Below are 25,325 nucleotides of genomic sequence, written 5' to 3' on the forward strand. Positions count from 1 at the left end.
AGTCACTTCACTTGCTATTCCAGAAATCATAGGCTTTCTGCAGCCACAGAATGGCATTCGTACCACAGGCTCCACAACAAAGTTTTAAGCACTTCCTTCATATCCCCTAGGAAAAGCAAAAAAAAAAAAAAAAACCCAAAACCCTTGACATCCTCTGTGAAGCCAAATAGCAGCTCTACAGCATTATGAGCTTGTATCCAAATACTGATCTTAACAGTTATCATTACCTACTTTGCATTGCTTCAGTTATGTCAAAGGCGTATCTACTTCATGGTGTCTTACCATGTCTGACTATAGTCAGATGACACTGTTGAAGGCCATCTTAAACAAGTTGCAGAATTTCAGTCTCAAATACTGCAAGAGGTACGAGGCTGTAAAATTGGGGAATTATAAATGAAGAGGCAAATACAGAACTAATGCTTTCTGTTGTCAGTTGGAAAATACAACGCTCAGGCAGCTTAATTCTTTACAAAGCACTGTTTTCAACTAATTTTAGTGTTGAGCATAATCCAGATCATATGGCTTCTTATTTCCACTCACCTTTGTGAAATGAAAAGGTATGAGATAAGGAGAATTGGTCTAGAGCAAACGTCGAGTCTACCCATGCCATCCAATACATGTTCTTCATTAGTTCTAATGTTGACAAGCAGTTCATTAACTTCATGGGCTTCAGTACAGGTCAGGCTAATTTTAGCACTGACATCACAGTCCAGGAGAGTACTGAGGGGTTTTGTTTTTCGGTGTTTGGTTGTGGTTTTTTTTTTAATTTGACATTAGTACCATTTTTAGTTCAAGTGAAACAGATTGTTATTTCAAGCTTCTCATTAAATGGCCAAGACTTGTATTGACTTTGGTCAGTTTCATTTAGGTCATGCTCAAAACCTTTTTAAAACATTATCAATTCCTTTCTCCTTCAATAATTCACTTTCTGTGGAATAAAACTACAACATCTCAAGCATTTTTGTAATTCCATACCAGACACGTATATTACATTGGTGACAAAGAAAAGATTTTCAGCACCAAATCTGGAATAAAACAAGTTTTTAGATGGCAACATTGACAATCTGACATTTTTAAGGAATACCATAATTCACTTTTTCAAAACCAAAACCTATTCAAGCTTCTTACCTGGACACAATCTGCAAAGAAAGAAAAATCATTTAAGAGGTGTTTGTTTGAAAACACAACAATTATGTGCTTACCCATGCTGATATGTGACTGTATAATCAGCATTCTCTATGAGACACTGAAACAACCCAGTGCTGTGCGATCAGTTAGACCATGATTTGAATTTCCGAAGCTGTGATGGACTCCTTACTGTACAGAAATCAGCTTGCCTCCACAGTCTTACTGCCAAAGAGTGTTTTGTGACAAGGTAGTTTCCAGAAATAATACTGAGATTCTGTAAGAAATTCATCGGAGACATGCGTATTTTCTGAAATCCCCTAAAACACAGCTTACGACCAGAGTAAACAGTTGAGAGAGAAAAACATGCAGGAGCAACGTACTGTCTCAGCACTAGAGACAAAGCTTTAGAGAGTAAGTTATTATTTTTAACTTCTATTTTCTACCTTTACTGGCAAATAGCACATGTCCAGGGAGGTAAGTAAAGACCGGACAAGCACACAGGGATTCTCTGCCAGTACTCTTTGTAGTGTCCAGCAATTCATGGTTGAAAAGGATTTTCTAAGCCAGAGATTCTGCCTTTATATTTAGCAGCCTTTAATGGATTCATCTTTCAAGTACCGGTTCAGTGACTTTCAAGTCATGTAAAAGTTAACATTAATGAGATTTTTTTTTTTGTTTCTTTGGGTGTTGTTTTTTTTTTTTTTCAGGGGGAAGGGGTTCTTAAAGAGGAGTGCCACAGCTCACCTGCACGCCTGTGGAGACCACCTAATTTTGTATGCTTTGAGCCACCACCTGCAGGTTCCATTTAATAACCTCTAGTTCTGGTATCAGGAGAGACAGTGAACAATCACTCCCTATTCATTCACTCCCTCTGCCACTTGTGATTTTATGGACTTTTATCATTCTCTCTCAACCATCTGCCTTTCAGTCTATTTAGTTATCCTCATACAGGTGTTGCATGCTATTCATCATTCCTGTCACCCTCCTCTAAAATCTTTCCCAGTTTTACTACATTGGGTTTGAGATGGAAGAAACCAGAACTACACACAGTATTCAAGCAGCACATACACCACAGAATTATAAATATCTATTATTTAATGGATTAACAATGATTTATTTTCTTCTCTATTTGCTTTCTAGTAATTCCCAACATTTTAATTAAAAATTTAACTTCCATTAAGCTGACATTTTTAAAGACCTATGAAAACCCTAAGATTTTACTTCCAAGTAGTAATAACCATACACTGGTGGTCCCCAGTAGTTATGCAAAATTACTGTTCTCTCCCATATCCGTTACTTCACATTTCCTGCTCTGAATTTCATCTACCATTTTATCATCCAGCCACTGCATGAGGTAAGGCCCTTCCACAATTCTTCAGTCAGTCATCTTTACTAGTCTGAACAGCATCTGCAAACTTTGCCATATTTCTATGCAGCCGTTTTTCCAAAAAGGTCACGAGTATACTGTAAAGCACAGGCCTAGGCACAGATCATTGCAAGACTTCATTGGTAATTTCTTTTTGCCATGAAATGTGATGATTTATTCCTCCTTCCAATTTCCTATCTTTTAATCAGCTATTTAACCATCTTTAAACCCTTCCTCTTATCCTACAGCAGCTTGCTTTCCTTAACAGCCTGGGATGAAACCATGTCAAAAGCCTTCCCTTTCTGAAGGTCATTTCCATATTGCTGCCAGTGTTGTACATGTAGCTCAGATCCCGCTTTAGAGACAGCTGAAAATGATTAAAACTTGACCCTTCCTGCTCTCTTGACTCTACTGTAACGCATTTCATTCAAATTCGACCTGCTACTCCCTTCCTTCCCAGTGTTCATTCCCTCTCTTCTTCCCTATTGAGTGATATTATACACATTTAACAAAACTAAAACAAAAGAAAATATTTCTTGATATCATTTGTTTACAGAGCTTTCCAGCTTATATAAGCTTACAATATTAAAGGAAATATAGCCACATCAAAATTAGTCTGAAACGTGTCCTGCATTTATTACATGTTAAAAATCAAATCAAATCCCACACACGGTTACGTAATTTCCTGTCACCTTCACACTGCAAGCCATATACATTAACAGACAATAAAGTTTCATTAGACCTTTATTGCTAATGTGAAGAAAGTTGTAAAGATTTCTGCTGCATACTAAAGATATACTGCAGGGTGGTTTTTTGGGGGGGGGAACCCCAAACCAAAAAACAAACAAGGTTTTGTGTCTGAAGATTGAAAGCTCCACATATAAAGCTGCAGCCCAACCAAGGATTTTGATATTCAGACAACTGAAGCACTACTGATTTGGAAATGTAATTTTTTTTTTACAGTACACAGATGAATAGCTCATGCCTAATTACAGATTGAGACAATTTGAAATAGCACAAGTTTAAAATCTTAACGCAGAAAATGAGACCATAAGAATTTCCAATGAAGCATTCACTCTGGAGCAGACAGGCAGCGGTGTAACACAAATACAACAATAGTACAGATGATTTAATTAGATTACTTCACTGCTATGGACTCTTCTAAACAAGCTCTTTAAGAAAGTCAGAAATGGAATTCAACTTTCATCTTTTCTGGATGTTTTGGCCTATAGCAGTCAGTCATGCTCTCAAAGTGTGTTCTCACAGAAGCAGCTGTGTATACACAACAAATCATATTTGGACATGTTTCGATCCAAGAGTGGGTAAGGACAAGCAGAGGTGAGCAGCAGGCTCACACTAACACCAACAGTTGCCATAGCAATGGGAGGAATCACGGGAAGAGGCTGGTATTGATCTTTCCATCCCATGTTCTCGCCATGTCTTCAGAGTGGTCTTACACAATACTACCACAACCAACACCATTGCACATACCCAGGTTCTGAAGTTAATGGGAAATAATAGTGATGAAAAGGCAACAGGGAGTAATTACTGCTGAGGTTAGTCTGAGTGCACAAAGAACAGCAGCAGAATTTTCATAATGACAAGCTATGCAAGGGGAAGGGGGGTGTCGGTACATACAGGCATGTTTCACCATGCCTTCCACCTACATCTCAAGTTTTCTGTGCATCCTCCTGCAGGGCAGCATCTGCCTGTTCTCAGCATTTGTAACAAGAGATTCACCAATGCCTAGGTCAGGTATTGCAAAGAGTAGGATATAGCAAAGGATGTTTTGTGCTTACTTGAAAGCCTGCTACATCATGTCAGCGTACTGCAGAATGGCACAGAGCCGGAAGGATAAGAAAGAGAGACTACTTACAAATACTAAAGAGATTTTTCAGGTTAACAATGGCATAGCTCCAGAGTCCCTCAAAATACACTACAGCACTACAGCACAACTAAGTTCTATAAACATGGGATAATACATTACATAAGAATATAAGAGATTTCGGTAAAAACTAATACTGTTTCCAATAACAACACATAGCTGAAAATCGCATTTAGTTTGCAAATTAAAGGACGGTATTTTGTTGACACTACCATAAGGCTTAAATGAAAAATATATTTTGAAGGTTTCACCTTCATGATTAACAATTCTTCTTAGGATATGCAAAATGGGAGAAAAACTGTTTAAAATATTAGAGTGAATTAAGAAAGCCTTTTAAGACCATTCCAAACTGTATCTATAAACATTGAATGACCAGAATAGTTAGCAGAATGTGGCCCTAGCTAAGAGCAGAAGGCTGCTTATATCAGAAAGATAAAACATTATTCTTGTAAACAAGTAGATCGCTTCTGCTACATGCACCCTACATTGTCCCAGTTTTATATCAGCATAATAACACCTCTGTAATCCACTATATTTGCATAAAGCTGAAGTAATAAAGCAATAGTATGGGAAGTACCCAATATCTCCAGAAACTTTATAATTCACAAAGTGATTAGCCCCTCAAAAAAAAAAAAAAAAAAAAAAATCCTAACTAGCGCAGCCTTCAGAAAATGCATCATACTTTTCCAAGGCAAATACAAAAGACAAATTAATTGTCTACATTAGTACAGATATTCTTAACAAAATTTTTACATTTATACTTAATAAAAATAGATCCTGAAAAAACCCTAAACAATACCTACCAATTGTGTACATCAAGATAACAACTCCACCATAATCCAAACAAATTATAACAGTATGTGATATTTAAGAGCTCTGGGAACCCTGTTAATAACAAGTCTCCCATCATAACTTAAAGAGGCAAATAGCCACGGGTCTGCTGAGGACCATTCAACTGCGTATACACTATCTTCATGTTCTTCATAGGTAGCTATTACACTGTCCTGAAGGGGCTCTTTAATCCTAAAATTGAAGAAAAAAAGACAAAAAAAAAAGTAAGGATCTGTGAACACACTTGATTTAAAAGGCAACATTAAGTGTCACTAATATCTAGATACGCAACCTCCCATTTAAAGTACAAGAATGCAGTAGTAGGCTCTAAGGAAATATTTTATACCAGATATCTGCATGTACCTGTGTTTTAGATAACACATCAGAGTCAAGTCAATGTTAAAGACTCCATTTACAGGGACAAAGTACCTGTTATTCTCAACTTCAGTGCATTGCCAAGTCTCTCAGACCCTACACAGTAAGCATCTCTCTCTCGCTCTAAAGCAAGTTAAACTACAGGGTATGATCTAAATGCACTTAAACACATATTTCTATCAACACCTTTTCTCTCACCATGCTCCATCCTTTCCTTTCCCCCTTTGTTGTTAATTGAATTCTAACAATAATATATAATCTTATTAGAGACGAGTAGGTAGGTAAGAAGTTGCAGTCCTTAACATCGCAGTCTCTCCTGTGCTACAATCCTGGACCCATTCTCTCCAGAGTAATGGAAGGAAGATGGAGGCACCACTCTGAACACTTTAATTTTTATCTCCTGTTCCTAGAGTTGTAACAACAAAGGATTCTCATCTACTATTGTATACCTTACCTCTCACTGCAACACCCAAGCTCCTGGTCACCTACATCATGAGACACAGATAATTCTCTTTTGCATTGCAAATATTTAAGAACAGATTCAGGCAATTCTCTGAAGTCCAAACCACCCAAGAGTCATTGATTGCGCTCTGCTAACTGAGAACAGCCCTTCCCTCCACTCACAGAGCCAATCCCTCCTCTCACAGCAAAACCACAGCACATTATTCTGTAGCTACAGGGTAGGTTAGTTTTCAGAAGATGGCCTTAGAGGTCCTTCACCCACAGAGGATCACCTCTGTCTGACAGGAATCAGTCAACCTTTCAGAAGCATCTCCCTGCCTCCCAGGAAGAGCCTTGTATTACAGCTGCAATCCTCCTAACAGAAAGCAAAGCCAAAGAGCCTTGTGAATGCTGCTCAATCATTTAAACAGATGCTGCTCCTACAGAAATGAAGTGTTGTTATTGGCCGTCTTTGCCCTTTACCGCTGCTCTTTGAAAGCACACGTCTCTACGATCACAAAGCGTATATGGTATCACATTTGAATCGCTTGCAGGATATCGCTGCTCCACCTAGCCAGCCTAACCAGCTGTGAACCTAACACTGCAATTAAAATTCAATTGAATTTAATGAATAAACCAAAAGCAGTCTGATACTGCAGAATAGCTTCAGATATTTAGTTTCAAGGACTTCTACAATTTTACTTATGCTACATTTAAGGTCAATTAACAAAAAAAGGTCATAGCACAAACAACATGGAGCCCCTGGTTAATTGCAAAGAGCAGGCTTGTTTTGCAGTTCTCCTGAATATGTACTTTGATACAAACCATCTAACAGCAGAGAGCTAATAAACACACACACACACAGACACTTCATCTCCTGCAATGTGTTTTTCTAACTTCCTGTTAACTGACATGCCTGGTTAACTGAAAGTTGGTCATGTCCCCAGACGGCAATGTGCTTCACACGGTGCTCACCCACTTACCCACAACTCCATTATTCTGAAGGTTTCAAATGTCTCTCCGGATAAGCAGGGGAGTAATGCATGGTGCACATGGCTGTCAGGGGACATGACCGACTTTCAGTTAACCAGGAGTCTCAGTTAACCAAAGGTTGGATAAACAAGGGCAAATAAGCTTCTAGATGATACTATTTTCTGTATGCTCAGAGTTGTTTCAGCGTTTCATTTAAATAACACAGTTAATCTAATTTAATTTACAGAAGTCATAGGGGAATGAGTGTTCAGGAAAGAAGCCTGTAGATGAACTTCTGTTTGGCATTTCCATTTGTAACCACAATTTTTAACTTTTATTATTGTCTATACACTGAATTTCTTCCTGGGTATGAAAGTAATTTTGTGCCTTCCCAGAAAAAGAAAGCATGCTATTCCATGTAGTTCTTCAGGCCACATGACTTCAGTGTTTGGTGGGTTTTTTTTCTTTTAAATAGTGTAGATCTATGGTAACATTATGTATAGCGTAAGAATAGCATAGCCTTGAGACAGTTATTGAGAATATGAGAAAATCCTTATGGAAGTGATCACTTGGTGTAAAAGATCTAGGTACTATACAAGATAATCAGGATGAAAAAAAACCCCACTCAGAATGACCTGTGTTCTCAGGAACGATACAGAATATCCAGAAGAAACCGTCCATAAGCATCCTTTACAAACACTATGAATGAAAACAGATTAGCCTTTAAATTACATAATGGGTAATGAGCCCAGAAGGATTCTGCTAGTGGAACAAAGAGCAGAATTTATTTCATGCATGTGAAAGATTGTTCAAAAAAATTAAAAAACCAGAAAGAGCAAGGTTGGTTGTGGTGGGTTTTTTTTCCTCACAACAGGAATCTCTTGGAGACAGGTTACCTTACCCCATGCTAAGATACTTCCAAGAAAACACCTCAGATTTGTCTGCATTTTGGCTATGTGCATGCTTTTTTTGGTAATCCAAGAATAGGCTGAGGATACTATTTTTGAATCTATATGAATCTAAGATACTTACAATTGTTCAGTTTCTGAGTCCCATAACAATCTATTTACTCTCAATGAATTTTTACACAGCTTTTACACATTTTTATTTCTTAAAGAATCAGCTCAGACTCTCCTAACTCCTCAGATATTAAATATAACTTGGTTAATGGAAGAAGTTAGACTTAACAGCTATGACACTGACATTTACTTAAGCAAGGTAACAAATACCTTTTAAACATATATATATATATATATAAAACGGAGTCTACGAAAAAAGATTATTTTGGTCACAGCGCATACTGGTGGAACACATACAAAACAACTTGTATTTATCTTAAGATGATTTTGTCTATTTAGATATTTTAATCACCCTTCTGTTTTTATCAGCTGCTACAATTTTATTTCTCCTTAACATACAGTAGGTAACTTCAGAGCCTAACATATCATAGCACTGACAAGTGTATTTTTTCTAATACTCTATTCATAATGTAGCAATGATTAAATGAATACTGCTATACTTTCATGTGCATTATTCTTCTCTCAGAAACTTCTCACTTCATAGTTACCAACTCCTGATGACAACGCCCAGGTTATTTGCCGCCTTCGGTTAGATGCATAACAGCAGGCAGAGAAAAGGAGGGCATTCGAAGTGGACTAGATACTGAGATAAAGTCAGCAGATCTTTGGCAGGTTTTGGAACGGAGAGGAGAGTTCAGGACCTTAAATTTCTTCCCAGTTAGAGAAGTTCAGAAACAGGAAGAGTACCTGTACAGAGGTGGATATGAAGTACACTTTCTTCTGTGCTACTTTAATACGTATAATTCAGGTTGTTGCCAAAACACAGAGATTTCTGTTTTTACATAAAAGCTGCAGGTTATGGGTGCAAAAATGCAGTTGCTATGCTATAGCTAGTTTAGTGTACCACAGGTTTAGGTGCTTGGCCTATTGATCCCTTGATAAAGCAGTCTGACGACTATATTTGATAAGCATACTTGGTAATCACTTGTTATGCCTGGCAAGCTTAGTAAGCTATTTTCTTCCTTGTCCTAAATCTCCCTGCCCCGTAAAAAGTTCCTTTCGTTTCTCATTTTCCTGTACTATTTTAAAGACTTTTTCTGGCCAGACTAAAATGCCTTTTTCTCTCCTATATATGTTCTTGCATTGCATCAACTCACAAGGCATCAAACTCTTATGTCATCAAGAACTCATAGTAAGAAATGTGTAATCTCTACCTGCATCCTGCATAAATTTAAGACCTGTGCCATGCAGAGCTGAAACGGGGCTGCTTTCTCTTTGTAGTCTTACTCACATAGCACGACCCCTACCAGCTTCTCCCATGAAAGGAGATGAGCTTTCATTTTACCAGGTAACTTTGAGGTTAATTGTGTTACAGACTTGAGAGAGAAGCCTGTTAAGCCTTGGATAATTGTTTTCATGTAGAGAGCTTTTATTTCCAATTACTTCTCGTGCTAACAACCACTTAAGTTTGCAGTGCTTGCGATTCTGTTTTGTCACCACAATGTTCAATAAAATATGTTTTTCAGAGTCACCAAAAATCATTAATTCCGTATCACAGTCAAAATTAAATCCTCTTTAATCTAAAAATTACTATGAAATAGATGTGATTCAATAGAGCAGCAACATGTACTGCAGCAACCAAAATTAATCCTGAAAAGCATGCCATTGGATTGTAGAACAAGGCCCATGGATGCCCTTTCCCTTTAACGGTAGGAAAAAAACTTAGCAACTGTAAGATTTTGTTTCCGGTAAGCTTAGACAACACACTACTTCCTTTTTCACTCTGTTAAGGAAAACAGAATTCAAGGATGTTTATACTGGAACACAATTTTTATATATAGTAATTGGCCATTCATACTATTGAAAGCATTATCTTTTTTTAACTTGAAAAACCAGCCTTCTGAACTGCTTCTACAGGAAAACAGCATCTTTAAAAACAGGAAATGCATATTTTAATATAACAGGTTTCATAGCTGTCCTAATACACAAAATAAATTAAGGAGGGAATATATCTGCTGATGAAGGTTAAAGAAATAAATAGTACAGAAAACACACATGTTTTTAAAGCAGAATAGTCTAGGAATTGGGAAGAGCTGCTGCACTAGATTCGGCCCAGCTTCTTACACACCCAACCAAGTAAAGTCCTGAATACTGGCCTTCCCCAAAACAGAAACTATTTAAGCTGTTTTAATTAATTGAGTCTCTTGGCTGATTCCATAGCATAACCCTATGATTTCTAGATTCCTCCAAGACATAAATACCACAAGCCGAATATCATCAAAATTAACGCTACTGGCAGCTGTGTGAAAATACACTGAAAGCCTGCCTTATCATGAACGTTTGGCAAATACTTTTCAAAATATCAACGTTAACAATTCACTCTCCTGAAGTCATCGATGCCTATACAAAGGTGTTATGTTAGATCACACGGTTCGTATGTATTACTGTAAAACCACATGATTTACTATTCAAAAGGCTCCAAACCACATTTCTATCACAAAAAGTAGAAACCACAACCTCCTTTAGATGGAATTTTGAAGGAAATATCTTTCTACAGAGAGGCCAGCCACCATTTTCTCTCTGGCCCATTCCGATTGCTGAAGATGTTCCTACACTTAAAATCTCATTAAAAACTTCACTAACTCAATGAGATACTCTGTACTGGAAGGACCAATCCTTTACATCTCTCAGCTTTAAATGCAAAATGGTGAGAAGTGCTTGTGTTACATCTTGTTCGTTTTTATCAAAGGACAGGGTGGCTAACATCTATTGTGAAAAAGATGGAAACATAAGACTTCAAGAAAAACACTAAAAAATGTATTTCCTAATGTGAATTTCTGGTACAATCTTCAATAGATAACAAAGATAAGTATAAGTTTAGACCATATCATCAAAAAATGTAGCATAAGGGAGAAGGCAGCATACTGACCTTAGTAATCAGTTCTGCCAGCGAAAACGGAGCAGACACCTTAAGCCTCTAAACCCCAAAAAGAGCAGGTAGCTCATTCTGCAAAATTAAAGTTTAAGGGTGGCTTCCTTTTCAGGACTGATGTATAAGCTCAAAATGCTATTGACCATATAAACCTTATCATTGGTATGGATACAGGAAAGGATTTTTCTCTTAAAAAGCAAGTCCTCTATTATCAATTGAGCCTTGTCACAAAGTTCTGGCCATAGAAGTCATGAGGAATGAAAACACCGCTGTAGATGCAGCATGTACCTTGCTCTTGGTGCTCCTAAGGTAGCAGATGGTCTTCTCATGCTGTGTATCATCAGCATACCAAACAGAGGCCTACAGAGTTTAAAATTCAAACCAATAAGGCAAATAAATATGTTACACTAACTAAAGAAAAGGAATCCTGATTGGTGAGTAAAAATGGTCACGCTAAGCTGCAAGAACCTGGTAGGTTTTGTTTATTGTTAAGAAATAGCAATGTAGAATTAAAGTGACTGTCAGACTGGTTTAATACAACCAAATATAGACTCACTCACTAACATAACGATTTTGGATGACCGAAGAATGAAGAAAGGATACAAGTCACCACCTCCCTTTGGAGGAAGACCGTTCTCAGTGCTCTGCAGGTGTCTAAAAGGGAACTGACGGATGCCTTCAGGAGCTTTGGAATTAAGGCAAGTTCAGTGTTGCAGGGAGGAAGTCCTTGCAACACCGGAGTGCAAAACCATTAAAGAAAGAGAGGCCAAGGAGAAGCCTGCCTTAATCGGTTGCATCCATAGATGTGGAATGACCCCACGCTTTAAACGTTTTGTTCAAACTGAGGCATTCAAAGCACTCCCTATGTTCTTATCCAGGCACACCAGCTTTGTTTTGGGGATGAAAGCTAAACGCACCCCAAATACTCACCTCATCTGTTTTGTTTTGATTTGTTTTGTACACTTTTTTCTACCTCTGGATCAAGGTGCTAGAAATTAAGGTAGGAGTACAGCTTTTCATTCCCCATTTCTCAACTAATTTTTTGCCATATTTGAACCGTGCATTAAATTATCCAGACTAGGGACTTGACCAGAATACACCATAGCTCTCCTCTGGCCACATGCCTATACCTCCTCTCTGTGGACAGCTCAAACCTCTTTTTAGACTACCTACTTTCAACAGACACTTTGGGCTTCCCAAACAGAAAGCGCTGAAGCCTTTCCTAATTCAGTGCAAGAAAACAAATGCAGTTGGCATATTTCTCCTAGACACATTTCACAAAGGCAGCGCACGCACAGCTAGCATGTTTTGAAACAAACAAAAACACAGTGAGAAGAGATAAACTCAAGAATATGGCTGATGGCAAAAGAAAATCCTAAAGGGAAGAATCAGAAGCCTCCAAAGATGATTCAGAAGGCAGTAAAGGTCCCTGAGCTGCAAATAGTCAGGGGCTAGAAGCATACCCAAGGGAAGTGTCATCTCCTTTTCCTGTTTTTATAATCTTTCCTCTCAGCTGCTATCAGAGACATGATACAGGCTAGGGAGACCTTTCATATGATACAGGGAGGCTGCTCTTACATTTTTATGATTGATGAGAGAAACAACAACAGCAGCAGCAGTTAAAAAATAGGGAAGAGACAGCAAACTAGTTGCTCTTATCTGAACCAGCAGTTAAGGTCACTCGATTGTGACAAGAGACAGATCTTCATGCAATAGTCCTAGTTATATTGCTTATGCAAGCATGTTCTGGTCTCCAAGACAGGAGCATATATACTCCAAGATGTCCACACATACATGGACAAACACCTAAAGAGGAAACCTCAAAGAATAATTCCTTAGTAAGAATAGAACACAGCAACTTTTGGTTTGTTGTCTATTCATTACTCAATGAACCTGTATTCTTTTCTTAAAAAAAAAAAGTTATCTCCAAATAATTATTTTTCAGTTGTGAACCTTAGAAACTAGGCATTTACTAGAGAAAATCTGGCAAGAATAAACGAGTGGGTAGGCTCATGCACAGTTCTACATGGTTGAACAATGAAGGGTTAAACTGACAGATTACTTGGTTTTGCCTCCAGCCAAGAAATACAATAAAAATTAGAAAGTTTACTCAAAAATATATTAAAAATGACATGAATCTTAAAGATCTCAGAAGTCTTAGCTGTGCAGAATAGTATTACAAGCCAACATTTTTAAAATACAGGGATTTTTTAATAAGTAGAAAAAAAAATTTGAAGATACAACTGCTACATGCTCTTCATTTTTTTATTTAATCCAAGGAGTATTTTTACAAGTTATTTTATTCAGAACATGAAAAATAGGTAGCCCATGAGGAAAGAGCCTTTTTCTTTCTTTCCACTTAATATTTTAACCTTCTTTTGGGAGAGATTTGGTCACTCAGTCTGAAGGTGACTGACTGGAGATACTACTTGTACAGACACCTGCTCTTCCTGGTGTATTTAAGATACACCTGAAAAAGACATTTTCTTTTTCAAGATTTGTGTGCTATTTAATAGTGTCATGGTTTAACCCTAGTTGGCAACCAAGAACCACACAGCTGCTCACTTGCTTTCCCTCCCCACCCCCAGTGGGATGGGGGAGAGAATCAAAAGAGCAAAAGTAAGAAAACCCATGGGTTGAGATACGAACAGTTTAGTAATTGAAATAATAATAACAACAATAATAATAAATAATAGTAAAATATTGTAATGAAAAGGAAACCAACACAGAGAGAGGAGAGGAAAAAAAACCCAGGAAAAAGAAGTGATGCAACCGCTCACCACCTGCTGACCACCAGTCCTCAACCAGTGGTCACAGCCCCCCAGCCAACTCCCCACAGTTTATATACTGAGCATGATGTCATATGCTATGGAATATCCCATCGGCCAGTTTGTGTCAGCTGTCCTGGCTGTGCCCCCTCCCAGCTTGCACCTCCTTGCTGGCAGAGTATGGAAAGCTGAAAAGTCCTTGACTTAGTATAAACACTGCTTAGCAACAACTAAAACATCAGTGTGTTATCAACATTATTCTCATGCTAAATCCAAAACACAGCACTATAGTAGCTACTAGGAAGAAAGTTAACTCTATCCCAGCTGAAACCAGGACAAATAGCAAACCAGATGTCCTCCAAAACAGGATAAAAATGAAACCCATGAGAATATAACACTTTCAAGAAAGTCTAGAACATACCCAAGCAAAAAAAAAAAAAAAAGCAACACCCACACACCCTACACGCCCAACCAAACCATAAAATAAAACCCTGTGTTTTACAGAAGAGAGAGTACCCATGGAATGGTGCAAGACTCTTCAAAGAGGTCTCCAGGAAACAGGTACTAAAGGAGTACCCACGGAATGGTGCAACAGACTCTTCAAAGAGGTCTCCAGGAAACAGGTGCTAAAGCCTAAATACTTGGCACTAGTGGTTAACTAACAAGAAGTATTCCAAACAGCTGTTCTGCCCTGCTTCACTAGTGCGCTCAGAGCTAAACAGACATTCATCTGGCAACAGTTCAAGGCTGGTGAGCACCTTGCAAACATCCTTGCAGCTCAAGTGAAAACAAGGAGGGGGGGAAAAAAAAAAAGAAAACAAAACCAAAACAAGACTCTTACAGTACCAAGCAAGTGTTGCAAACACTAATGTGCTTTCCCAGGTTTTATAGAGAACAGATTAGCAGCTGAAAAGCATATATTTAAAAAGCAAAAGCAGCATTGATACTCTTGTAGCCTCTGGGAACAGACAAGGGCTCTACATCATTACTATACAATTCATTCATGATGTGGTTTACATCCATCCCATAGCCAAAGGAAAAGATGAGTTATATTTGTTGTATTGCTTTGCATATTCTTGGTTTCAAAAATTCCTATTCTAGAAACAATTGCTTGTGCTAATGAGGCAACCTACACTGTCTACAATCAACAGAAATTCAGAACTCCAGATAACCTACTATCTGTCAGAACACTATTTAACTTGCGATGTTATTTCTATTAATACATTCCCACCATATACACACAGGAAACTGTAGTCTCTTTCACACTTCCAATAATGCTCTTTATCTTCCATCCAGAACAGAATAAATAGCAATCCCCAGCCAAAGGTAAGGACCCAAAAGGTACATCATATTTAAAATGCTGTAGTTTAGTTACGTTCTAGAAAGTATGTACTGTTGATGTGAGCAACTTTCTAGATACTTAGATACCTTGATTTTCCAGACACATCACCTATTGTTTCTAGAAACATTTTATACATTTAAAATTAACCATTTCTATATATGGGACTGCTTCCTTATTTAATACTAAAAAAATAGTTTCCAGGTCCTTTATGTGAAGTCAAACTGTCAAAACTATTTGGAGCAAAACTACATCTTTATTAATAAAATAAAGGTGCAAGAGCAACCTTAAAAATGCAACTAGAGAAGTAACCTAAACTTTGTTTAGAATTTTAACTGAAACATCTAGCAAACACAGCTGAGTAACTGAGGGATCTTTTTTGTAATTTCCTTGTTCCTCATCCCATCTGACTGTTCTTCATTTTAAAAGATAGTTCAGGACGTAGTCTGCCTATTTCATTGCAGACAGCTTTGTGTATTAAAATAAATTAACAAATGTAACAAAACAACTGCTCAGTGCAGACATGTAGTACATGGATATTCACAGTTGCAAAGAATAGAAAAATACAGACTAAAGCCTGTAAATCTCCAAGTATTTTACATTAGTTTCAGTATCATTATCTTCATTTTGTAAAGGAAATGTTTGCTGAAGATCACCATGTAAGCTCGTTGGAAAATTAGAAAGCCTCAGCCCACACTAGATCTACAGAACTCTCTATATACATATATATATTCCTAAAGAAGTACAGAGAGGAAAACAAGCATCATATTGCACAATGAAAAAGTTCAAAGCAGACAAAAATGGAGGATGAAAAATGATTATTTCAGCATTACAGTTAACTCTTTACTAAAAAAACCCATCCCTCCAAAATTCACATGCAAAATACGTGAATTCCTCACACACCCAAATGGAATGGTGTTTACAAATGCTTGCAATAACGTGCATTAGCCTCTACCAAGAGAGTCAAAAACAAACTTCTGTTTTGCTTGAAGTAGGTCTAATGGGTTATTGGTTTCTAGAGCAGTCAGCAATATTATAAGTGAAATTTACAAAAATTAATGTATTTATACTTCCTTTCTTCCACCTGTGCAGAAGCTCACCCATTAGCCTGGTAACATCTCCCAAAGGTTAGAACACATACACAGAAAAAGCAAAAAGCAGATTTTCAACTCTCACTTAACCCAGATTATTGTATGTGCTTGACTTGATCCAGAGCTCCCTTAAAGTGAATCTTTTCACTGATCCAGTGGACTTTAGGACTGCTCCTCAGCATCACCTTCCCCTTCCTACCAGTGAACTTACAGTGACCGTGACAATCAGATTTAAAGAGTGGATTCCACCCAAGACTGAGTAAAGAAGGATGAAATAGGAATTAGAACTACTTACCTGAAAGGCCTGTATACAAAAATCCTAGTCAGCAAAAAAATAGCATGTTAACCATTACAATGAAACGACAAACTATAAGCATCTGCATAAAACTCAGGAAACTTCATACTTCTCTTCCTGATGCTGGTCCTCTTGATCACTTAGTTCATCATCATCTACCATATGCCCAAATGGTTCAGAAGAAATTGATACCATATTAGACAGGATAACTCTGCTATCACTGCTTCCTGTAAGGATCAGCTGATCATGAGAATGATTGTATCTGACATTCCAGACCCTAAAAAATGAAATAAAAAAGAACAAGAGGCTATTCTGGGCAGGTAGGGCACCAATGTTAAATGATTTTTTTTTTTTAAATTGATCTTTGACTTAAATGTTTTAAGTACACATAGAAGTGACATGGCTCATTCCAAACACTGTTTTTTGCCATCTTCATTTGGCTTTTAGGCTTCCATGTCATCTGTTTTCTATGAGGTGTCTTTAAAATTCAACAAATAAGTTTTGGGGAAAAAAAAAAAAAATCCAAAGAACAAAACACACTATTCAGTGGTAGCATTCCTTGAGTGTACATGCCAATTCATTGTTTAGTAAGTCAGATAAATATAAGTTCTAAAGATAAAAATTTTCCCAAAGCGAAATACGGATTAGAAATAACTGTTAAACAAAAATCTCACAACATTCTTACAGTAAAGTTTAAAATAGACCCTAAAACAAAAGTAGGATTATACTTCTCTTCAATTTTTACATTTTACATATCAAGTTAATACCAAATGTCATATGGTTCTTGTTTTATTCCTTTTCTTTTCATCTTCTGGAAAAAAGTATAAATGCTGCTTCTGTTAATACACTTCTTCATTCCCCTCAAAGTAGCTTCAGGGTCCAGATCTATTTTGCAAGAATTACTCCAACCCAAATTTTACGAAATACGAACCGCTCATCTTTTCTTAACCACTGAAGTCTGCAAACGTCAGACAAGATTCTCTCCTTGCTCCAGCCACAGGCCAGAGTGGTAGATATAGGCTCTAAATATATCCTGGAGAATAAAATGACTCGCTTGCATATTCTGGCTTAAGGGCTCCGAGGAGCATGAAAAAAGTGGGACTGAATTATTGAGCATTTCCACCAACCGACAACAGAAGGATAGATGGCAGCTGCTGCAACCAAAACAGCTCAAGGGCTTTTCTGCACATCAGGTGCAGCAGATCAGGCTCAATTTGGGAAGGCACACCTGTGTCCCAGCTGGCCCCTACAAGCCACATTCTGTGCTGTGCTTCTCAAAGGTGTACCCTATCTCCCAACAATGTTAACAACAGTTTCTTGCCAATTAGACTAACATTGTCTAAACTCTTCATTTACAATCACACAAGGAACATTCACATGTTGAAACCTTTCCTCCGTGCAGAAAAATGATTATTCACAACAGCACAAACATAGTTAGTTTGCCTTGTTCCTAAAGAGTAAAATAATTAGCTGAATAAATTACATAAGCCATCCACCCACAAAACAGCATGCAGATAATTTGTTCTACCAGTGGGAATGCTCCTCTAGTGTCTTCACTGGTTCAGTGACATTTCTTGTGTCCCAGAATTTCACCTTGCAGTCATCTCCACAGCTAGCCAGGTAGTACTGTTTATTGGGATTAAAGTCTAGGTCTCGTACCAGCTGTCCGTGTGCATTTTCTATGCAATATATCTGTCTGTAAAACACATTAAAAAAATTAAATGGTCTATAAAAAGCTAACCGCACTCCACTGACAGGAATCTGTTTCCCTGGAAACTTGCATAATCCCCTTCACACCCGCAGACCTAGAGTTCCCATTGCTAGTGCATAGTTTAGGGAAATCCCAGCTGTTAACAACAGTGACTTGTATAGATTTCTCAGCTTGCACTGAAGCTTTGCTCTTTCCTTGTTTGCATTAGGATCATCTGGAGCTAAAAGGAAACAGTAGTTCCAGATGATTCTAGCACAGCTTTCTAACAACTGTTATGAAATGTCCGCTACTACTAAACCACAATATTTTCAGATAAGAGCTTCTCCACCCCTGAGGAGTTATGCCATTTCTGTATTTATGACATCTAGTTCTCCCTATGAAAAGCTGAGATGCAAGGGAGGCAACAGATATGAACAACAGCTTTTTATTATTGCTCTATTTTGAACTTATCTTCTTGAGCTCTGGCATTTATCATTAATTTACCTGTGGCCCTTAAACTACTCAGCCATGCTCATACTCATGCATGTGGACCACTTCAGAAAACATTTGTAGCACTACTAACAACCTAGCATCCTTATTCAAAACATCACATTCCATCAGTTTGCCTCCATACCTCGCCTCTTAAACTTCGGGTTGTTTTTTTGTTTGTTTCTGCTATCGCATTACCAGTTTTATGAAGTCTGTACCTGTTCCCATGTCCATTCTCAAAGCCACCATCTACCAAAGCTCTGCTTAGATTTGACAGTTTCCTACAATCTTCACTAGAACTTGTCCACACTTTGTGAGCTTTTTTCTTTTTTTAAATGAAAAATGTTTCTCTTCAGAAAACACAGACGGACCAAAACTTTGTACTTCCTGCGCTGTATATATATTCTCCTCTGAAGACCAGACAGAGAAGTCTCTTACTGTTAATACCTAACTACTAATACAAAGCAAAGTAGCTCCATAAGGAGCGATTCAAAGTATACCAGGCCTATACTAAGCCCTATCCTGACAGCTATGGCAGTCACTCGGGATAGAGGATATCACCTTGATATCCAACTTCAACACTAAGAGTTTGAGAGGTTAAGGATATCACTCAAGTATGCCTTCCTACCAGGTATTCTGGGATCTGAATTCAACATTTCCTCTTAATTTCTTGAAACATCTTTATGGGAAAATTTTTAAATCTCGAGCATGCTTGCAGCAATAAAACACTTCTTTCCTCCTTTATTGCACCTTTCACTTCTTTCTTGCACTTCTTGCATTGCTCATAAGGGCTTAAAAAGAAGTACCACTGCCCACTGCACATTCAGTAGTGCTGACCATGAAAGCCTTTGGCCCAACTTAACTGTTATTCTGACCACTTGATCCTTTTCCTTCCCAAACATGAATATTCTTTTCTTTCACTCTATCATCCTACCTACAGCAATAATACCTACATTGAATTTCCCACTTACATCGTAAGATTAAGGCCAGATCACACAAACATTTTCTCCAGCTACTGGCTCCACCTTCTCATATTTTTTCTTCCATTTTTTTTTTTAGAATTTATTCTTGGAGCCTGACTTTCCCTCCTACAATTCACTCTCTAAATCCATTCAGCCTAGTGTCCATCTCCTCTGCTTCACAAGCTCTTCTCTGATTAAGATTGCTTCCCATTCTAGTCTAGGAGTCTTCCCACCAACCTCTTCCCCCCTCCCCCCCCCGCCCCTCCTTTTTTTCTTTTTTCCACAGCCTTCATCACTCCCTCTATCTTACAGCTATCATAATCGCACTCTGCAGAAGTAGCTATTCTAGATACTTCTTTAATATCTCTCCTCTCTTATTCTTTGCTGGTATAGCAGTTTTCTGTCCTTGATTTTTTTTCCCCTCATTTTTTGCTTCTTATACTGCCCTGACTTCAAACTCCTACCCCTAGCCTAACTAGTTATTATCAAATATTCCCATCATTCTAGACATATTACAGTGTAATTGCAGATGAGACTTATTCTTGCACATATTTTTCAAGTACATTGCAAACAGCTCTTTGGCATAGCCTAGTACTTGTAAATTGGTTCAAGGACTATCTAATCTGAGCTTCACTTAAAGTAATTAGAATTGTGGGGTTTGCTTTTGTTAACCAAACTACCCTTTAATTGAGGATCTTGTTAACATCTGGAATATCTATCTTTTATGAAAGTTACTCAGAGTATTCACTTAACGCAAGATAGAGATGCTTTTTCTAATGAGACAGAGCATGAAGCAGACTTCACAGTATTTAACATTTTCTACTTAGAAACACAGGCTTTAATCTTAAGGTCTGCATGCTATATGTTAAGAATAGGATGATTACAAAAACATCTCAGAAAAGCAACTTTCTCCTTTGCTTTCTCTAAAGCAACAAAAAACCCCCCAACTTTCTCCTTTGACCTTTCTTTCCTCTCTTGTATGCTTCATTTAAAAGAGTCTTCATAAATGAAAGTATACATGTATATATGAAGTTAGATTTTTATATATTCTTTTACAGGGCAAAGAACAGGACTTTCAAACCTGATGGCAAGCATACAGGAAGTGACTTAATTATTATATTTGTATTTTTAGCTTTTGTGTATTAAATTAAATAAACCTTTTTGGCAAAAACACACAAGGCTGGCAAACATGGGGATTTATTGCTACACCCCTGAGCTGGCAGGAACCATAGAACTAAATTTAAAGTCATCCCCCTTTAAGGCAACAAAAGTTATTACAAGACATCAGTCTTCTCGGTTTAGTGATAAATTACTATGTGCTAAGGGGATAAAGTGTATCTTAAAAAAGCTTGCACAGGCTTTAGTAGTCATGGCAACAGATGTGCACAACATCACTCCTTTGCTTATCAAAAGCACAACTGAGCAGGGGGGAAAACACCTTATTAGGAATATTCAAAGCCTTAATTGATTCGGTTATGGTTTTGATAGATTCAGTAGTTTCATATAACTAGCGTGCTACAATCTTTAATATAGTATACTATACTATTTGTTAAAATCAGAAAAGTGAAGAGTGAAACTTACCCTGTGAATTACCTTCAGAGATTAAAGTTACTTTTAAATAGTATGCTATGAAGACAGTTCATAGCATAGTCAGGACTGATGTTAAATCATTTTCAGGTTGAATTACAGAACAGCTTCATTCAAGTAATGCCTATGTATTGAACAAATCATCTTGAGACTTAGTACATAGTTCAGTAAAACTCAATATACAAGTTAGAATTGAAGCTGAAGGGAAAAAACAGAGAAACTCCTCTACTAAATTGTGAATATATCAGCTATGCAAGCACAACCATTCCTTTTATAAGTGATAGCTTTGCCACATTTCTAATCTTTAAAAGAAAAGAAAAAAATTGTTAGGAGCAATGAAAAATCCATCTCCAAAGGAGATTGTCTTTTTTAGAGAACAAGACTGCAATTTCTCATTACCTCATGCTTCGTGTATCCCATCCTCGAACAGTGGTCTCGTTGGCTGTTGCAATCTGTGTACAGTTGTGGTGTGGACTCCATCTTCCAGAAGTAAATTTTAATTGTCCTTTTCCTTCCAAGGCTGCAGAACTAGAGAGCTAAAATAATGAAACAAAGCTGGCAATGTTTCTAAATGTAAAGCTAAAATGAAATTAGTTCCACTGAAGACAAAAACTGCACAATAGCCTATTGTTCCAAGTGTATCAGACTACCAAAATCCTAAGATAAAAAAGAAAAAATTAAAAGCTAGAGCTGATTTTGTATCTCATAAAGTAATTTTTACAAAGGCTCATGCAGTGTAATGTATTCAGAAATATCAGAAGTACTGTACTACTTTATAAACTAAGCAGTTTCAGATCATTTGTTGAAACAGTAGATAGACAGTAAGGGCACACGGCACAAATTTGTAGCTGCCTAAAACAGACAAATAAACACACCCATTTAGTTTCATGAACAGTCTTACAAGACTGTTTTTCCATGTCAAAATGCCAAATTTTATCTGCAGGAACAGAATTATAGTGTCAAAGACTCTTCAATAAATATATAGTAGCTTTTAAAAATAAAAAAATCAAGGGCCAGGTGCCCGTGCCATCACATACATGCCTATTAAAATAATAGCAGGTACTAGATCACTAATCTACAATCTGTGAGAATTAAAGGTTTCAGTTCCAAAACCAGGCTTGCATGTCATTGAGCAGAGCACTCTGCATCTCCATAGTTAATGAAAAGAAGGCACAAAGTAATCAACTTTCTCTTTGAAGCTGCAGACACTGTAAATTACTTTTACTTCTAACCACTTACTGAAACTGATTGTTTAATATTGGGGGGGGGGCAAAATAGTTGCATTTTAATCAGATATAAAATTTATACAAATTTCAAGTGGCTGGGCAGACAGCAGACTTATTTGGTCATCTTGCAGATGATGTTCATATTTCAGAATTTTTCATTAAGATGGATTTCACAAAAGCAGATTACTGCGCTGGATCTCCTTGGATCACTTTTCTCCTTTACCTAAATCCTAACACATCATAAAATATTCTGTTAAATAAAAGATTTCTCAGCAGAAATATTACACTCTGATGGATGAAAAAGACTAACACATACATACTGCTTACATAAACTTTAACTGACATCAACAGAAAAAGACACTGTCAATACAAGACTGCTTAAATCTATTTGTGTATGATACCAATATCCATTTCTGTATTTTGCTAACTTTTTACTATTACAGTTCCACCAAGAATATCCTATTTATTTAGCATTCAGATTGACAATCTAGAAATTACAACTCTTCCACCACTGAAGTCTGTGCTACCTAAGATGTGTTGTCTTCCAAAAATTTTTCAGATTTTTTTTTTTTTTTTTTTTTAAGGAATGTAGAATTCCCAGCATGCAAGGTTACCTATTGCTCATGTGCTGAGTGATATAACACTCTGGCCAAACCTACTCCTCTAGCACCATTCTTCCTCAAGTACAAATACCGTCTGAAAGCCTTTCTACAACTTGCAGGTTATTAATATAAAGAAAAATACTGCATAGGACACTGGACACAGGATAAACCGCACTGTTTATTTTTTGACACATACTAGATTCCAGGCACAAGAGAATATGCAGAGCTTGAGTGGGTCATTTCAAAAATGAAACTAAGTTTCTTTAGTAAGCAGTCTTGGCCAAACAAAGCTCAGACCAGGTGGAGAGGAGAGAAGCAAATGTTAACACTGACAGTAAGAGAGTACCAACAAAAAGAGTATCTCTTATCAGGTATTTCCCAAATCTGTTCTTGAGACAGACAGCATCACATATCCAAAATAAAACTCGGGGCAGAACGTCTTTGTCAGCAGTAGACAATACTTTCTCCAGCATTCCAGCCTTTTTTTTTTTTTTTTTAAGTCCTTATTTCAACTTTTATCATGTAAACTATTATAAAAAGATCAAAATTTTCTTTTCAGCCAAAAGTTTAGCGGTGAGGCCAGCACATGCATCCTGCGCTATTTCTTAACAACACATATGAAAAATACACATACATGTTAGATTGGCCAAGTCATCCTTGTCTTCCCAAGCAATTCTTAAGTACTTGCAGGAATTAAATTGCATCTTTCCTCATATGGATGTCCAGCTACGTATACAGCCAAGTTCCTAATCAGCTCATGATAGACTGCTGTTAATAAAATGAAATCCCAGAAGTTACTGAAAAATTTTTTGTTCAATGTTCTTTTGCATGTCTTCTATGAGCCTGAAAGGAACTGCATGGATTTAAAGAACAGTTAAGAGGTAAGGGAGGGAAATGCTCATACATAAGAAGGAATCCTAATGTAACAGAAGGAAGTCTGCAAGACTCCTTCCCGGAAATCCAAGAAACAAGCTTAAAGGAAACAAAGCTGCTAGTTCAGAATCACAAATGCAGGTTCAAAAAAACCTTAGCTTTAGTTTTAATTCATACCTAAATATACGGACAGGCAGGCAAGCTTTCTTTTTATCCTGAACTCTTCCCTCCACTTCTTTAAAGGCAGAAAAGTTGACTACAAAAGGAAAAGAAAACACCACAAAGGGATATTTTAAGACACTAATCTCGCGTGAGGATTTGGATTTGTGCTGCCCAGAAGATGAAGACATACAGCTCTGAGGGCCTCACTGGATAACTGGATACTGAAGGAAAACAATTCATGGCAGTATTTTATGAACACAGAACGTGACTTACAGTAAGGAAGGGGGAAAAAAAAAAAAGGAAGCAAGTAAGATCCAATGTCTACTTTTAGACAACAGAATTAGCTATTGTTTTAGACAACAGAATTACCTATGTTTCTTGCATATGCAAGGATCACACATTGACTTTAGAAAAAAGTCTGGACAAAATGAAATCTTGAACAGTGTAAAATGGTTATCAGAATATGGATGGATTTAACACTGTTCATAGCGCTTAAGTGGATTAGTGCCTACAGCTGGTGACATAAGAACAATAATAAAAGGGTAGTATGTTGTTATGCTATAATTGCATGAGAGCAATGATTTGAAATAAAAATGAAAGGTTCTGAAAAAAATTAAGCAATGCAATATGATCGGAATAGAAATGTATGTGTTATCCTCAGTGAAGGAAGGGGTTTTACAAAAGCAAAGTATCTGAATATGAAAAAGCCTATCCTAGCTTTGAAGGACTGATTTCTGTGTATTCAAATGAAAACATCAATTACTCCAACTTATTTTTATCAAAACATCAGTAAGGACTGAGATGCCTCTTTTTCTCCTTCAAATATTGATCTTGTAAGGACTGATTTGGAAAGAGGAAAGGATAGGCAGTATCCTTAAAAAAAACCCCAAACCCAAGATGTATTAACCTCTAGAGGGTACAGAAATTATCTAGAAAAATCACAAGCAGCATGGAGGCAGTGAACCAATTGTTCATACTCTCTTCCAAAAAGAGAGCTATGGGCCATCAAATGAAGCCTGCAGAAGTCAGATTCAACAGTAAACAAAAGTAAGTGGTTCTCCACCCAATGGGCTCCTTGACCAAAGACACTTGAATGAATAAAGCTTACTTATGTCCAAGAACAGAATAGGAAAGTACTTGGAAGAAAGATCTATTGAGGGTTACACTAATTAGACAAACCCAATCAAGCTCAGAAAAATCCTTGGACTGAAAAGAGTAGAAGACTGTCTGAGTGTTAAGGGTTAAGTATCCAATGCATCTGGTCCACTGAACTTTTCCTTGGACTCTGCTAT

At 37.3% G+C, this 25,325-nt stretch overlaps 1 protein-coding gene across 1 annotated transcript in view; it reads right to left on the bottom strand.

Annotated features, from left to right (window-relative positions):
• Window positions 1-3,114: 3,114 nt before the first annotated feature.
• TSSC1 (tumor suppressing subtransferable candidate 1) overlaps window positions 3,115-25,325 on the bottom strand; it is a 100,021-nt gene continuing 77,810 nt past the window's right edge. The window contains exons 7-10 of the mRNA XM_009329308.1: window positions 21,570-21,706; window positions 17,971-18,138; window positions 16,552-16,719; window positions 3,115-5,402 (exon numbers count right to left, since the gene is read on the bottom strand). Coding sequence (XP_009327583.1) covers window positions 5,228-5,402; window positions 16,552-16,719; window positions 17,971-18,138; window positions 21,570-21,706 — 648 coding nt within the window. The 3' untranslated portion in view covers window positions 3,115-5,227. The remainder of the gene's footprint in view (window positions 5,403-16,551; window positions 16,720-17,970; window positions 18,139-21,569; window positions 21,707-25,325) is intronic.

The sequence above is a fragment of the Pygoscelis adeliae genome, unplaced genomic scaffold (assembly GCF_000699105.1).
Source record: "Pygoscelis adeliae isolate BGI_AS28 unplaced genomic scaffold, ASM69910v1 Scaffold17, whole genome shotgun sequence".
Taxonomy (NCBI): domain Eukaryota; kingdom Metazoa; phylum Chordata; class Aves; order Sphenisciformes; family Spheniscidae; genus Pygoscelis; species Pygoscelis adeliae.